Genomic DNA, 16727 nt, shown 5'->3' on the forward strand with positions numbered 1-16727 from the left:
TGTATATAGAGCAGAGCTGTTCCAAGCACGTACCAGCCTCACTCGACATGCAAGTTTGACGTAAAATGAGTGCCTGCACTGGTTTTATCACACCGGGGCAATAAAGTTATAATTACGATCACCTTGCACCTTAAGTCCAAAACCACTGTGAGGTATTACTGAGGCTGCAGAGCAGTGATGAGATCCACTCCTGCAAGGCCAAAGGGAAACTGGATCCCCACCGGGACTAAGCAGGGTGAGTCTGAGGTTTTCTTCAGTATACATTCCTTGCAACAGGCGCCTTCTGGACAAAGTGTTTGGTTTTTATTTAGGCATGTCATCCATCTTTTCACTTAATAAGGGGCATTTTTACTTGATAAAGCCATAATATTCAAGATAAACACCATTAAACGTGGTTTATATGAACACTGAAGCAATTTTGTATGTAAAAACTTCACTTGTGCTGAACCTACTGAGAGTTTAACCTGTTGTAGGACAACGATTTTTAGCCGCCACAGACTGTGTTGTTCCATTCTCACAAATGTAATCATTTAACAACTAAAGACATCATTTCCAATCAAAAAGAAGTAACGTATACAATGAAGCTGAATGTTTAGAGAGTTGAAAGCTCAAAGTCATTCTTGTCCATCTAATAAAGAACATCACACGATCTACATCCAGTGGGGTTTATGTGTAAATAATATATATCGTTTAACTACTGCAGTACTGTTATAAGTGACTATTTTTCTCATCAAATAACCCTCTGAAATCAAAAACTAATCAGCAGGTTGGAAAGGCATTGTTGGTTTACATGTCACATTTAAAAATTCTGAAAAATTAAGGCATTTTTAGTAACAAATTCTACACTTCTTGAAGCAACTGTGAAAACATTTGTGGCTCAGAGGCGAATTAATGCCACCTGACAAAAATTCATTCAGAATTTTCAGCTGAACTGCAGGCTGTGTTCTCACGGAGAGGATAAGAGATAAGTATGAAAACAACTATAAAAAGTAAGTAGAAAAACAGCTACAGTATGTAGAATCACCAGTTTTTTTAGAATGTTGGAAAAATTCTGTACATGCTGAGTCCACGTTTTCACATTTTTGTAAAATAAATAATCAAATAGATTCAACTTTTGTTTTCTTCTTTTTTATGATTTATGGCAATAAAACTTTGTCATTCTGCACAACAGATCATATTGAATTCTTTCTACTTCCAGTCATGGTTATGCTGTTTCCATAAATAATAATAATAATAACTTTATTTATATAGCACCCTTAAGAATAGTGTTCACAAAGTGCTTTGACAGTTAAAAACAAGCAACACAAACAATCAAGCAAGAGATAAGGAGAAAAGGCAGAGCAGTCACTTAAAATAAATAATAAAAATTACAATAAATTAAATGAATATTTAGTTAGATTATTAATCATAATAAAGAAATGAACTAGGCAGTTTTAAAAAAATAAAAAATTAGATTGATTGTTAAAGTTAGAAATTAAAAATCAAAAAGTCAGAGAATTTAAAAAAAAGAGGGGCAAGACTTCATATTATTGTAAAGAATAAATCCACAGAAGCAAAGAAGACTCTGCTTTAGGTCAAGGGTTTTAAATTTGCTGGTGCTGACACATTAACAGTATAATAACAATGAATACTTGCTGTTGTTTTTTTAAGTTTGAAGGCTTGGCCCAGGTTAATGTGGCCTCCATTAGAGATGAGGAGTGGGCTGCAAAGGTCTGTAGAGCTCATTTTTATGTCTACGCTACAGAACACAGACAACAGCAGCAGGTTGACAATACTTAAGATTTACTTTGGATTCATTAAATATGTTTAAAGTGGGTTAAAAAGAGCATGACAGTCACACTGGGTTACTGTAGTACGTGTAAATATTGTGTTCTGTTGCAACCAGGTTTCTTGAGGTGACTGTAAATGCAGTGGTTCTAGTTGTTTGTAACACAGGCGAGTACATTTTGTTTGTTGCACCTGTTAGAGAGGTACAATTCTTTATAGACACCTTTATGATCCCAGTCTGTACATAGAGTCCAGCGAAATCATGGGACTCCCATCGTAGCACCACCCACCATCAGGGTGAGCAGAGGTCTAATCAGCAAAAGTGAAAACACCTGTGTGGATGTGCAGCGCCTTTGTGTGTCCCACACAGAAAATCATTCTCCTCGCCATATCTGGACTACATTTATCTGGGCTTTTATTACATTTAAAAGAATATTTGGGAAAAGAAGATATTGAATCTTTAAGAATGTCTTGAATCATGGCAAACCTCTTCCACGAAATGTTAAAAGACTTAAATTCCCCAATTTGGAGAAACTACTCCCAGGATATTTAACAACCAGCTGAGTGTGTGAGGTATAAGATAACAAGGGGACAAAATAATAGGAAAGCCACATCAAAAAGAGATTTAACTTTGAAGTGGTGACATCAAAATTACCAAGGTGAGTCATGTTACATTCACTACTATTCCCAGCAAGTGTCAGAGCTTACAGTCATCACTTCTAGACCTGCACAGACAAAAGACCCTGATACAGCAGAACACCTGTTGTGAGATGAGGCTAGTAAAAAACAATAAGCTCTTTATAAGTGTCAACATAACAGACTCAATAAATGCAGTTTCTTTGGACCTGACATTTATGACTATCATCTGAAAAACCTACAGCACAGGACTAAAAACAACACACAGCCATTAAAGATCACCCAGCAGACTATGTAAATTCTAGGTTTGCGACTTTATTACACAGCAACTTCTGGGACTGAAAAATAAAGTCAATGCGGAAGCACCATAAACTGCAGTTCCTCAAATGACCACTGGAGGCTGGATCCAAACATGAGTCAATCCCTATAGACCTTAATGTTAAAATGATTAACTGTACAACAGAAATTAATATATTTATAGCCTGCTTCAAAAAACGATTTTGGCCTGTATAGCTAATTTTTTCGTGATTACTGTACAGCATGTGATTTTCTTTTAACATCATTCACCTATTAAAATTGTATAAAAGCTTAAAGTTATGCATAACCAAGGAGTGACAGGTTGGCGCCATCACAGGACCTGTGTCAGCTCCACTTAGGCCAAAGCTCTTTGCCCATTTTTTGATTAAGACTAATTCATGTCTTCTGCGTCCACAAGGGCCCATGCAGATCTCTTTGCAGATGTGTAGCCCACAATTTGTGAACACATGGACTGTCCAGGCTGCAACCATGCCAACAATACAGCCCAGTCTGTAACTGCTATATCCTGTAAAAAGTACAGTCGCAGCCAGCCTTTCAGAAACATCCATGGGAACTGGGGAGTGTAACTTTCTGGAGGCAATACACCCATCTACGTCTATTGTTGTACGCATTGCTATATAGAAGTGAGCTCCCTCTGTGGATGCCACAAAATATTTGACAACACAGATTGTTTACGCAAATGCCCCAACTGCACATGTGCTCGAAAGACAAAAGTTGCTTAAAACAAATACTTGGTACGAGGGGAGACTGTATGAGGAATTTCTCCATCCTCTACACTTCTAGAATTCATGATTACAAGAGTTGTAATTGAAGCATTGGAGCTAGAATTGGGAGGTGCTTGATTAGTACATACAGAATCCAAACACTAAACTAAATTTTTCAGAAACCCCGCACTACGTCCACCCACTGTGCTGGATGAACTACATCAGCTGCTATATCCTGTAAAAAATGTCACATCCACAGGTGCCTCATGCGTTTTTTTGAGGAGCAAGGCGACATATGAGGAGGATCGCATGCATGTCCACTTTCAAAGTCCACACAGGTAATGTGGAAACTGTGAATTGGCTTTCAGATGGAGTCAGGCACTGCTAAGATGGTGACAGCTGCCATAAAATTTACCAAACTCATAAATGTTCATTTTTTCGGTAATACAGCTATCTATATACATGAGAGGGTCCTTTCCAAAAATCTTTCTCATAGCGTCAACAAAACTAAAACAAGAAAATTTTTAAGCGACTTAAAGGTCTAAGGACTAATGGACAAAAACTGCTGGTGTAACACGTGTGGAGGAACTGAATTTGGCTGTGTGTCTCTTTGTTGTTTCTAACTGGCTTCACTTTGTGTTGTAAATCAGCAAGCGATTATAAAAAACTGTGTACAAGAGATCATTTTTAAATGTGTGTAATGCCATGTCTAGTCTACTCCTTACACCCCACGCATTGGCAGACTTTAAAAAGAAAGAGTTTGGTTGTTATCACTGCAGTCTGACTACCAGCACCTGCCTGCCTGCACACCATCCAGGATGTAAAACATGTCACAGAGGAGCGCCTTGTTCTCTCCTCCACATCTTTTTTCATCCAGGACTCCTCCACACTCTGCTTTTTATTACCCGCTACAGTGGCACCTGTACGGCCTGAGATAGGGATGTGTACACAAGTGAACCAGGACCATATGCAGCTTGTAAATGTTTGTCAGTGTGATACATTCTTCATTGGTCATGGCTCTCTTCGTCATGTTGTTATGTTTATGCTGACAGATAAGAAAGAATAACAGGAAGACAAACTGCTTTTATGAATTTAGTTAACTGACTGCACAGACGACACTACAGCCTCACTAGAAATGAAAATCCTCTGTCTGCTATTACATATACTCACTGTTGTTGCGACAGAAGAAATGTAAATTAGTCTGTTGTTTTGAATTTCAGAGTTTGATTGGTACCTTGGTCGGACGTGTGTAAAGAGAGTTTCATTTGTTTGGATTTCTAAGGTTACAAATGCGTGGATCCCAGCCTTTTCTTTTACTTTGGACGTGTAATGATGCTTTCAGTGACTTCAAAGCAAATGTCAACTTTTATTCAAGTTTAATTTTAGCTGTAAATGATCATGACTTAATACTTTCTCTCTTTACTTTGTGAAGAAGGTTTAAAGAATATAATTTGTATATACAGTACAATAAATCGCTGCATTGCATTTATTACAATGTAAGGAATGACAAAATTACAAAGGTGAACTATAGATTTGTGGTTTAAAGTTTCTTTTTCACAACAAGCTGCACATGAAGTAGGTCTAAATGCTACTGTAGCAAGATCACCAAGTTTTAATTCTAAATTTCTGAAATACATGGATCCATATGTTACTTGATAACATACAGCCTCTAATAGGTAGTGTTAAACCTCCATTCAGTGATATTTCCTCTTCTAATGATGAATCAGATTAATACATACTGTACTGTATAAATGCATAATTTATATTGACACCATCCAACAGAAAACTACTCCAAACACTTTGCAACACACTGAAGCTTTTCAGCCTCTTTTAGCTGCTTGTTTGGTTTAATTCAATAAACCTCAAAATCCACCGAGAGGTTTGAAAGGTTTGTGATCTTTCAAAATCGCCAAAATAACACAATTTTTCTGAGCCAGAAACTGTGAAAACTGAAAGAACCAGTGGATGTTCAATTTTCTAACAGTAATTGAACAAGACATGTGTGACATACTGTTAAAAATAAAATGTTTGCACTTACATCCTGTAACAAAACAAAAATGTAAAATTCTGCAATTATCGTATTAACCAATGCAACCAACAACCACTTGACAAAAATTCAAGGACTTCTCAGCTGAACTGTAGGCTGTGTTCACACAAAGGAAAGAGGAGACAAAAATGACTACAAATTATAAATGCAAGTAGTGACATATCTTTAGTATGTAGTATCAGTAACATCTGCAGACACATCTGTGGAGAAAGTTCTGTGTTGATCCTCCCTTTTCAGTTATTTTTTTTGAAAAGCAAAGAATCAAATTTATTACAAAAATGTTTTGGTTTATGCTATTTTAAATTTGTAACGTAACACAGAGGACAATTATGCATTCTTTCTTCTTCTAGCCATAGTTGTGCTGTTTCTACGATATGCAGGACTTTACATTGCAGAGAAAAACGAGCCACAGAGAGTAAAAATGTCACAGGAGCAAAACAAGGCCAGAAACTGCTCAGGGTTCAGAGGGTTAATGGCCACACATTTACTGCACAGTTCACTCTCTGCTCTTTTCCCATCTTTTTGTAACGGAACTTTGTTTATAGATAGTTTTTCAACAGCAAATGCCAAATACTTGAGATGTGCTTGCTTCTGGTTTCATGTCTGAATTAGTAGTTTAGATTTGATTAAAGAAAAAAAGTGGGTGTATTTCTCTTCTGTTCTAGCAGTGGCATTGATTCCCTTCAGTTCTGCAAAACTTGGCAGGCAAGGTGGTAATATAATCTTTAGGAATGTGAGGATGATGGCCAGAACTATGGAGATAAGACTTGTGTTTTTAATTTTTTTTTTACCTGTTAATATTAAAGCATTGCATAATAAATCTATTTCATGTAAACTGCTTCTCAAAGAGACAGAAATGCTACCAGCAGAGGACGACACTGTCACACTGATTCCCTGCAACACTAAACTGCTCTCTGCAACTTTTCAGTTTTGTAAGAGGTTTGTGATGTCACGTTGTCCTCTGTTCAGTGTGTCGCCTTATTAAACACACATGCAGCGACATCTGAGCTGTATGTGACAACAACCAGCAGAGGAGGACCAGTAGACGTCCACTGGGAGCTCAGAGACGAAGACACACACCCCGACATTCTGAGCAGCTCATAGACAACATTGGTTTGTTTTTAATAGAATAAAAGTGAAGTCATTGTTGTGTCTATTCAGTTTTGCCCTGGAGCAGTGATAATACTCATCCAGAGCGCTGCCTCTCTGAGCTATATAACGCCCCCCCAAAAAAAGTCGTCCACGTCTGTAGGTGTTTATCCAAAACACTTTGCACACTGAAACGCCACATCTCAGCTGGAATGTATTTACTCAGCAAAGGAAGTCATCTAATAAGAGGGTGTAGCTGCCTGTCTGTCTGTCAGCTTCTCTCAGGGAAAACAAAACATTAATAAATACATAAATGAATAAATAAGGAAAACAGTCTGGGCCTCCCACTCCCACTCAGCCCCCTCTGGTTTATCACACTCACATGCAGCCATCCTATGGGGCCGGAGCCGTGCTGCAGAGTGTGCTGCTATACTGCAATCAAAAACACCTGGCCTCGGGGTTTGGAATGGTCACAACATTACAGCATATAAACGAGCCAACTACTCCATATAGAGGCCCCATAATTGTTGGATTGAAGAGGATTTCTGTTTTTTGGAGAGTTTTTTTTAACTGCGTAGTTTTACTATTGTTATAACACTTAAGACTCAGGGCCAACTTTAATCGACTTTATGGTCATGCTTTTTACAAACAAATAGGAACTTCCCAGAGAGCTGCACTGTGCAAACCCAGCAGAACTGTGAGCCTAGCCTGGGAAATAAAATGTAAAAGAGATTTCCAACATCCACAAGTTTCTTTTTCACACCTGCAACATTAAAAAAATGCAACGATTTGGCATCAACGCTCATATTTTAGAAGCTATGATGCTTCCAGTGAAATGTGCAGGCCTGCAGATTATTTGACTTCTCTGGTGTTTGTTGGTTGGGATGTTCTCAAATCAAGCTGCATGATTTCACTCAAGTGGTTTTGAAAAATGATATGATGTTGTTTTGGTCCACCCTTGTTCCTGGACGACTTTAGATTGATGTCACAAACAACACTGGCCAAAAAATTACAACCTAACACACTGGTATAGTGCACGATCGCCACAAGTGACATGAACACAGTCTTTCGAGCAGGCAATTACTTTTTACAATACGATGAGATAATCAGCTGTGCTTTACGCTACAACTGGAGCTAAACGAGGTAACATAGAGTAGAAAGAGTCAGCAGTTGTATCAAGTTGCATGACTTTATTTAGTAAATATTTCTACCACAGTGCGGAAGCTTATGACATGAGTTTACGGTAATAAATGATTGAGGGCTGAAGTTCCACCAAATGTAAGATGAGGGGAGGAAATAAAGCGAATGTTAAGTATAAAGATGCCTGAAATAAAAGTGGAAAAAAAGCTGGACAAAAGTTCATTGTTGTTGTAACATTAATGGGGATACAAGAATAAGAATTTTCCTCGTCATTATGACCAAGCTGCCGGGCAGGGTCTCTGGTTTCTCCCCCCTGCCGTGCCCTGGCACCCCCGCAGCATCCCCACAGAGACGGCTTCCTTGCCGTGATGAGCGTTTGACAGGCCCCAAAACAGGCTGCTTAATACTGTGCCAGGCCAGACATGGAGCGGCTGGGATGCTGGCAGCTTCTTGGCCCAGACCACGCATCACGGGCCTCAACCCACTTCACCCCTCCTGCTCCTCCTCTCTCTCTCCACCCTTTCTTTCTTTCTAGTGCCTCAGGATTGTTATGCAAAGCGTTCCAAGCAGAGATTGTGGGAGTGCTTCTAAGTGCAGATGTATCCAGATCATATTTGTACCGTTTCACTGCTGCAGTGAGAGATGTTGGTCCATGCTGAGAGCTGCTATCTGCACTGAGGCCGAGCAGCCAGGTGCAAAGCCGTCGCCTCACCTGGAACATGAACCACATCTCTGAAGCACAGACTCACTATCTGGAATCAAACAGTAACTTTAGCTCTTTGTTGCCAAATGACAGCTGACAGCTGTTGATCCTGCAGAGATGGTGACTCTGTTTTCACAATTCTTACGTCTTTGGTTCAATATAAGTTTGTTGTGGGCGAACGGCTGTTGATAACATGCAAAATGGCAACTTTAAAGCACGCAAAGAGGAAAATAAAGCCGCAGTGTCAGTAAAACAACTGTTTTCAAGATTTTGCATGAAAACTTGATTCAAGAATAAAAGATGAGGCTGCAGAGACAAAGACCAAAGATCCACCACTGCCATCCAGTGTTGGCCTGTGAGAACTGCTCACAGAGACTTAAAATAAACACACAGTCCATCTGCTACAAGATGTGACTACACAAGGATAAGTCATTACAGCTATACCATGCCTTTTCCATTTGTGGTCAGTTTTATGGCTTTTGAACTGTAAACATTGTTCCAAGGAAAAGGAAACACATAATGCTTGTGTTGTGACATTCTTATCTCACAGAAACTCCACAGGCTGGTTTGCTGCTCTTACATTAAATGTGGTAAATTGGGGGAAAAAAAGGAAAAAGAAAGAAGGTGGTGGGGAAAACAAGGACTAAACTCTGTATTATAATCAGAACAGCAGCATGTATAATAAAATAACAGCGTATGTGCGTTTTATTATACTGCACTGATTATTAGAAGCACATGTTTCATTTCTGAAACGGAAAGAAAACCATGTTAAAGTGATAATTCCTTGTTGATTTGACCTACTGAAACCAAGCCAGTATAAGTGGATGGGGACGAAGAAGACTCTTGGGTTGTTGTTATTAAGGCCGGAGAATTGTGTCTTTACCCTAAACAGCATTTAAATGTGTGAAATAAGGCAGGTCTGCTGAGATCTTCACACTCAACAGTTTACCATGTGTAAAAACAAAAACACACACTGGATACGGCTGCCGGCAGCCACACAGACTTTCACTGTGAGAACAGATTGATGAAAAAGAAAGAAAATGGAAAAAGACTTGTCTTGGCAAATAGTAATTATTCGGTTTTAATAAATAACATAAATCATATTTTGAGACCTTACACTCTTTATGGAGAAATGCTGTAGATGTTTATACTATGCAGTTATTAGTAGTAATTAAAAAGCTGTAGTAAGAGATTATTCAAAATCACAGAAGTAATAGTGTACGTAGAAAAGATGCTGCAGTAGAAAACCTTCTACATTCACACATTCTTTGATGAGAGGAGCTACTAAGATACTAAGACAGAATTTGCAGGCATCTATGAGATGGACATTTTTCTAGTTTTAGTGAGATATCAGTGAATTGCAAACACACAGCCGCTACAAATCTGACAAAACGAAAGTAAAGCACTCACACCAACAAATCTCTACAAAACACCTGGTGCACTTCAGATTGAAACACATCTGACTGTAGCACACTGTAATGCCAGTACCTGTTCACAGTATTTAACAGACACGCAATCCCAGAAAATTCTGTTCTCTGACCACATTCAAGTGCAATAAACTACCCATGTCAAGTCAATGTAAAAAAAAAAGAAAGAAAAACAACCTTAAGAATGTAAAAATGTCATAAATCACTCCCATGACTATGTTTTACAACCAGCACTCACTTCCAGACACCTCTGCCCCCCCCTCCAATAGATTAGCCCACCAGTAGGGGAATATTTTCCTGTCCACATTAGTGGCGAGACAGCTGCAGGACTCTCATGAGTGTTGCAGCCACATATCATGCTTCCTCAGTCAGTCAACAGCCATGACATGAACTATGTGTGAGCTTCCTCTCACACACACGTTTCATGGTGAGATAACTGGAGACCTCAGCACCTCTGTCCTGTCAGGAAAGTATTGACTTTCCTCGTCACCCCGTCAACACACACACACACACACACCCCCACACCCACACACACCCACACACACACACAACACAGCAAAGTCACACGTGTGCGGTTGTTTGTTTCTCACTTACCGCTCATTCCATTTGCATACGAAACATTTGTTCACGCTTCAGATAAACGCCGATGAGCTGCTCTGTCTTCCACTTGAGATTCATTGAAAACACCCATCTGGTGACAAATTCATCCTCACGATGACGCTGCAGGAAAAGGAAATCAGCTAATTTAATGTGAATGAATGAACCTTGAGACGTTTCATCACAAATGTGGTGCTGCCAGAGAAACTTATTAGGATTCATCCTCTGGGGATCCTGAATTTCTGTGCATAATTTTATGGCAAGCCATCAAAAAGTTGGGGCTAACGGAGCAGCGCTGCCATCCCTGGAGCCACGTCGATTTTACTTGATTCAGTTTTGGTGCAGTAAGGGAGAGCTGGTTCTAATTGGGATGGGAAGATAGGCTGTAACCTTATCTGCAGAAAGCTGCTGTGCGCTGCATTATTTCATCTCCTCATGTGCCCTGAAAAAAATATGACAAAAACATCAGAGAATGGAAAAAGCATGACCTCAGACTTTGTAACCTGGCAGATATAATCAAATCATTCTGCTGAGGGCCTAACTCGTGTTTAACGCCAGTCTATACATCATACTGTATATCTAATTTAAGGCTGAGCTGACTGGTCTTTGAAGAGGCAGTTTTGAAATCACATTCCAGTTTCCCCTCCCAAACAGCAAATTATTTCTATTCCCGCAGGACGTGTGATTTCGGACTCGGAGTTGGAGCAAATCACTTGCAGACTACTTCATGAGGAGCTTATTAATCTGAGTCGAGGGGTCTGGGATTCAAGCTGAAGTATAAACAACCTCCTCATCAATGGACAACGCAAATAGAAAAAAAACTAGCTTTGACTACAGACTGTGCTGGTTCCACCTCAACAACATCAACATACTTTCAGAGTCAGGTTTGACGCCAGATACCACAGAGAAAAGCAAAAATGTGCCCCATAATTGGGAACAGTCTCTGAATTTATGTAAGCAAGGTAGGCTGTAATTAATCCCAGCACAATGAGGATCCTCTGCGGATCGTGCTCATGTATTTGTTATTGGACGTCACCACGGGGCCACTCTGGAGCCCATCAGATACAATGTCTAAATACACAGCAATCAGACTTTTTCCCCCTAAAACGTCTTCAACCAATGGCTCAGCAACAATTACAACAGGTTATCAAGGGGCATCTACCACCAGACTCTGACCTGCATGAACCTGCCCTCATTTCCCCTTAAAAAGGTGCCTCAGTGCCTTATTTCTTCCTTATTAAAGCCCCCAAATCAGACTGCTTCAATTACGACGGCCTGCAGTCCTCTGTGACACTTGGAAGACGGATGATGGGAAAGGCAGTTTGGAAAGATACTGAACGTGGCTGGCACTTCTTATCTACCACATATTAGCAAAGTTGAGAAATGGTATTTGCCATATTGCATTAGCCCGCTGCTGTCCCATCATCGCTTGCCATTCCCAGCAACAACATGATCCAAATGCAGTCCAGATGTCTCAGCCATCAAGCCCTAATATTTCACTACCCTGCATTAATCTTATCAAGTGTGTGACGGATCCCTGCCTGATAACATCTCGCAGGATTTTAGAGTATCAGTGCCTGCAGCTGACCAGAGCTTCACTGGGAATTTAAATATATACCCATATATATATATATATATATATATATATATGTGTGTATATATATATATATATATATATATATATATATATATATATATATATATATATATATGTATATATATATGTATATGTATATATATATGTATATATATATATATATATATATATATATATATATATATATATATATATATATATATATATATATATATATAAAAGTTATAGATTTATTTTTCATATAAATAAACGAAAAGCTGGAGGTCTAATGATGAAGTAGCTTGCATCTATTTAATACTCAGAAAATCATCACAGAGGACACTCAGTTTTACTTTATGTCCACAAATATTAGGATTGTAGAAAGCAGGCAATTTATGAGTAGCAGTTTTCATGTGAAGCTACTTGACAGTGTGAAGATGGCAGCAAAGAACTTAAAATAAAAACTAGCAAATAGATGCAAGATCGTGCTGTTTTCTGAGCAGTTTTTACACTATTCTATACCTGGCTACAGCTCGGTTTAGGCCTCACACTCCACCTCCAGCTGGCTCAGTCCACAATTTTTTTTTTTTGTTCATACTTCTAGACTCCTCTATAATAAAAACATCACACCAGCTCCAGCTGATAGAATGTAGTTTGTGAGATTGTGAGAAACACCAGCGATGACCTGAGGGTCTTTATACAGCAGCAGCAGCAGTGTGTAGAGTATGAGGAAAATGTATTCCAGAATTGCAATTCCAAAATGTACACTGGCATTTTCATTCACTGAAACCAAGACTGGATTGTCTGGTAATTTAAAGGCTGATGCAGAAACAGTTTTATGCCGTCATCAGAAATTAAAGATTATCTCCTATAGATTAATATTGATTCACATTTAAAAAGCTGATGAGGTGAATTCATAGCTTCTGTAATTTGGGAAAAATTGGATTGTTACACAAGCACCATCATTTGGGAAATCAGTTGTATTTATTCAGTTCTGTTACATTCTGTAACATTTTAAATTATCTGCAGATTTGTGTCTGTTTTCCAGACAAAGCTGTCAACAGTCACCACTGAGGTGAAACAGTCTGATGAGCTTTAAGTGCATATAATTATTAACACACTAAAATAGAAAACCTCAACGTACGACACTCTCAGCTTCAGAAAGCCATCAGCTTTAGTGTACTGACAAGAAACACTCCTTCTGATACATGATTCAAATTTAGCATTTGAGGCTCCCAGTCAACAGAAGGTATTATTATTCCTGCAGGACACTGAAACAACTGAACCCAATTCAAACTGCATGACAATTAAGTAAGCTAGTTTCTCAACCTGCCATTCAATTTCCTGAGCTGAGTCTGGGATACCAACTAATCCTTCACACCATGCAAAGACCCTTTTCCTCTCTTAAGAATTCTTGCCCTTGGAGTGAAAATCCTGTTTGATGGGTCCTGATCGCAAAGGTCCAAAGCCTCTTTCCTTCAGGGCCAAGGTCGCACTGGTTCCCCCAGCTGGCCTTCCAGGATCAGTCTTCCTCTGAGGAGAGCTGGGCTCCTTCGTCGTGAACCTCTCTGTAGGCAGCCATGGGGCCACCGTCAGGAGTGTAGCTCCCCATAGAGATCTTCAGTCCCTCAGACAGTTTCTGGGCTGCCAGCTTGGCCTGCAACTCCTGAAATTAAACACAAGACAGAGAAAAAGCTGACATGAATAGGCTGGTAGACTGAAAACAAGCACATTATTATAAAGCAGCACAGCCATTGCTATTAAACTCTCAACAAAAGTATGACTGATAATAAGCTTAACAGCCTCCGTGAGATGTCAACAGCTCACTGTTTGACGTTTGGCTCTGAAGTCATGAAGTGGTTCAGTGTGTACGCTGCCTGAACGCTGCCCTCTAGAGCTGATGGACGGACTTGATGTGACAATACACAACTGATTACATACTGTACATCTTTCAGAATCTACATTCAACCAAATAAATTAGTTTTGCTTTAATATTATTCCAATGAAAACTAAAAGTTGCTATTTTAATCTACTATGATACACTTGTAACTGAAATAACTTCAACAGCTCTTCACAATATGCACAAAAATTTAAAAACAAGATCTAAAATAAAAGACATTACTGCTTAAGAAAGTATATTTCTTTTTCTGAAGAAACAAAATATCTCATGCATATCTAAAGGCAATCTGTTTACTGTATAAAATTAATCTATGTTCACAACGACGATAGTACAGCGTGAAAGACATTCACTGTCATTCAACCCAGAGGTTTCCAGCAAAAAAAAACAAAAAAAAACAACTGTCAGATTGTTATGGAAAACAGTTGAATCTGCTTTGACCCTGCCTTGTGTGAGTTCTACTTTGTGGCATGAACGTTGTTTTTCTACTATTAAGTACATCCTATCAGTAAACCTTATTCTCAACATTCGTCTCTCAACATTGCAGAATTCCCTAACAGTTAAGTGGTAATGTCTGATGTTGTCAGTCGGTTTAATGTCATTTTCTACATGCAAACAAAATAATGTGTACATTAACCTGCTGCTTCTTGGTTTGTTCCTTTAGCAGGATGGCTGATTCTTCCAGAGACAGAAGCTGAGCTGGATTGTGGTGGAGAGGAGGGAGTTTGGCTGCAGTGATGTCGTCCAGGTGTTTTCTGTCTCGTTCCCTCCTGGCCTGTGAAGAAAGTGGTGAGTAGCCTTCAGAGGACTGACCAGGTGATGAGGATTCTGATGGAGAAATGTCATTTCTCTGAAGCAGCCTGGAAACACAGTTGAGAAGATGCTATTTGCAAACAGCTCATTAAAATCTAAGACAGAAAGCAAAGCAACATACAATGGCCCACAGCGTTACTGTGTAAAATAAGCATAACTATTTTTTGCTATGAATGTTCTGAAATTAAAGCAATTGTGAAACAAAGTCCACTCACTGGTTTGGTTTGAATTTTTGCTTCCTGGGAGCTGAAGACGTCTCTGTTTTTTCCAGAACAGTTACATAGTGAGGCTTTTTCGGTGTCTGATTTCTGAGAAAGTAAATGTCTCTTGCCCTGCTGTTTAATGGGTCTTTGGACTCGCTACTGAGACCAGTACTAGTTTCAGACAGTGTGACCCTTTCCAAGGCCTCTGCAAGGTCTCCTTCTTTTGTCCCATCAAAGTTCAGAGAGGCCCCAGCAGCAGCCGTCTCCATGGTTTCAACAGCAGCCGCTCTGGAGACAACCTGGTCCTGTCGCTTGTCCAAAGTGGTGTTTTCCTGCACATGAATGGAGACAGGTGACGTCTCTCTCTCTTGTACCCCGTCACCTGCAGCGATCTCATTTTGCTGGTTTTGGGCTGATGCTGCTGGTGTGGTGGCGACAGCACGTTGCTGTTGGTTTGTGAAAGCCTGCTGGTACTTGGACTGTAACTCTGTCCTGGCAGCAGACACCAAGCTCTGTCTACTCTCCTCTTCACTGTGGTGTTCGATGGCAAGACGCAATTTCTCTGCAAACTCTTGTATCTTTTTCCCTTTGTCAGGAAGAGTCTGTAGAAACTTCCTGCAAACAACACAAATATATCAGTGCATGTCATATTCAAAACAATAATTTAATATGCATTTGATGCTGGCTTAACTAATAAATCAACCATTAAATGTCCTCACAGTCATACAGACAAAATCTCCCTTGAACTGCACCAGAGAGGTCAACACCATTCTACTAATAGCTATTTTGTGCTTACGGTAAAGATGGAGTTGGGCTTAAGATCTGGCAACTGTGACGATAATTGCAATTGATTGACATAATTTTTACACTCATGTAACTATTCACTGACATTAAAGAAAGGACCTGCATTCATTTTATTTCTACTTCACAAACTTTTACTGCTTGAGAGGCGTAAATGTCGTGCAGAATATTTTGACCCCAGTCTTTTGATTTCTTTTTTTTTTAAAAAAGACACTCCACATATTTAGACATAGTACAAATGGGGTTTCACACACATCTTCCACCAAATGCAGTTGAAACGTGGTTCTCAGCTCAATGACAGCAGGTTTTTATGATAATGTTTAATTCACAATAGTTAATTGTGACTGACTGGATGCTGACATTTGTGTTCATTTACTGCAGGTATCACAGCAGGTATAGCACAGGGAGAAAACTGTAGAACCCGTAAGAGATAACAAACCAGCTTAAAGTGTAGCTATGTAGTTCTCATTTTGTTAAGAATGGCACTAATCCATCACAAATACATTCAAGCTTTACACAGATAAACTACAGCCAGTTTGATAAATAGTTACGTGAGCTGCTACTGCGACATTATCACCACTTTTACGGCGTCTGAAGTGCCCCGCCGTTAAACTTTGAGCCTCTCGTATATGACAGATAAAACTGGGGCTTAAACCTACTTGTTGGAGAGGATCTTCTCCTGTCTGAGCAGCAGTTCTTGGAGCTCTTCTCTACTCTGGTGTCTCAGGTCTCCCACCTGTCCCTGGCGCTCCGTCCACGACGAGAACATCACTGTTAGCTAACGACAGCTAGCCACAGCGATGAACAAACAGGCCGAGCTCAGCTTAAAATTCAACGTAAAAACTTTAACGACCTAAAAACACTGCCAGCTGATGGATTTTTTTATTGTTAGAGAGCTTTAGAAACCTCCTTTAAGAGGAAGTTTCGCCGCTCCAACACATGAGACAACATTTCAAAGTGGAGGTTCTTCTTCTTCGTGTGCGGAAATCAATCATGTGAGGAGGCGCTC

General features: G+C 39.5%; 1 protein-coding gene and 1 long non-coding RNA gene across 2 annotated transcripts in view; both read right to left on the reverse strand.

The window, feature by feature from the left end:
* The window catches only part of LOC129348974 (uncharacterized), a 41402-nt gene extending 29332 nt beyond the window's left edge, over nucleotides 1-12070 (reverse strand). Inside the window, exon 1 of the long non-coding RNA XR_008601793.1 lies at nucleotides 10426-12070. This is a non-coding gene — a long non-coding RNA (uncharacterized LOC129348974). The remainder of the gene's footprint in view (nucleotides 1-10425) is intronic.
* Nucleotides 12071-12966: 896 nt separating this feature from the next.
* Nucleotides 12967-16703, reverse strand: polr2m (RNA polymerase II subunit M). The gene is made up of 4 exons (XM_055012333.1): nucleotides 16378-16703; nucleotides 14930-15532; nucleotides 14539-14761; nucleotides 12967-13670 (listed from the first exon to the last, which is right to left on the reverse strand). The coding sequence occupies exons 1-4, from the start codon at nucleotides 16485-16487 to the stop codon at nucleotides 13527-13529; spliced, it is 1080 nt and encodes a 359-aa protein (XP_054868308.1). The 5' UTR covers nucleotides 16488-16703; the 3' UTR covers nucleotides 12967-13526.
* Nucleotides 16704-16727: the final 24 nt, after the last annotated feature.

The sequence above is a fragment of the Amphiprion ocellaris genome, chromosome 1 (assembly GCF_022539595.1).
Source record: "Amphiprion ocellaris isolate individual 3 ecotype Okinawa chromosome 1, ASM2253959v1, whole genome shotgun sequence".
Taxonomy (NCBI): Eukaryota; Metazoa; Chordata; class Actinopteri; family Pomacentridae; genus Amphiprion; species Amphiprion ocellaris.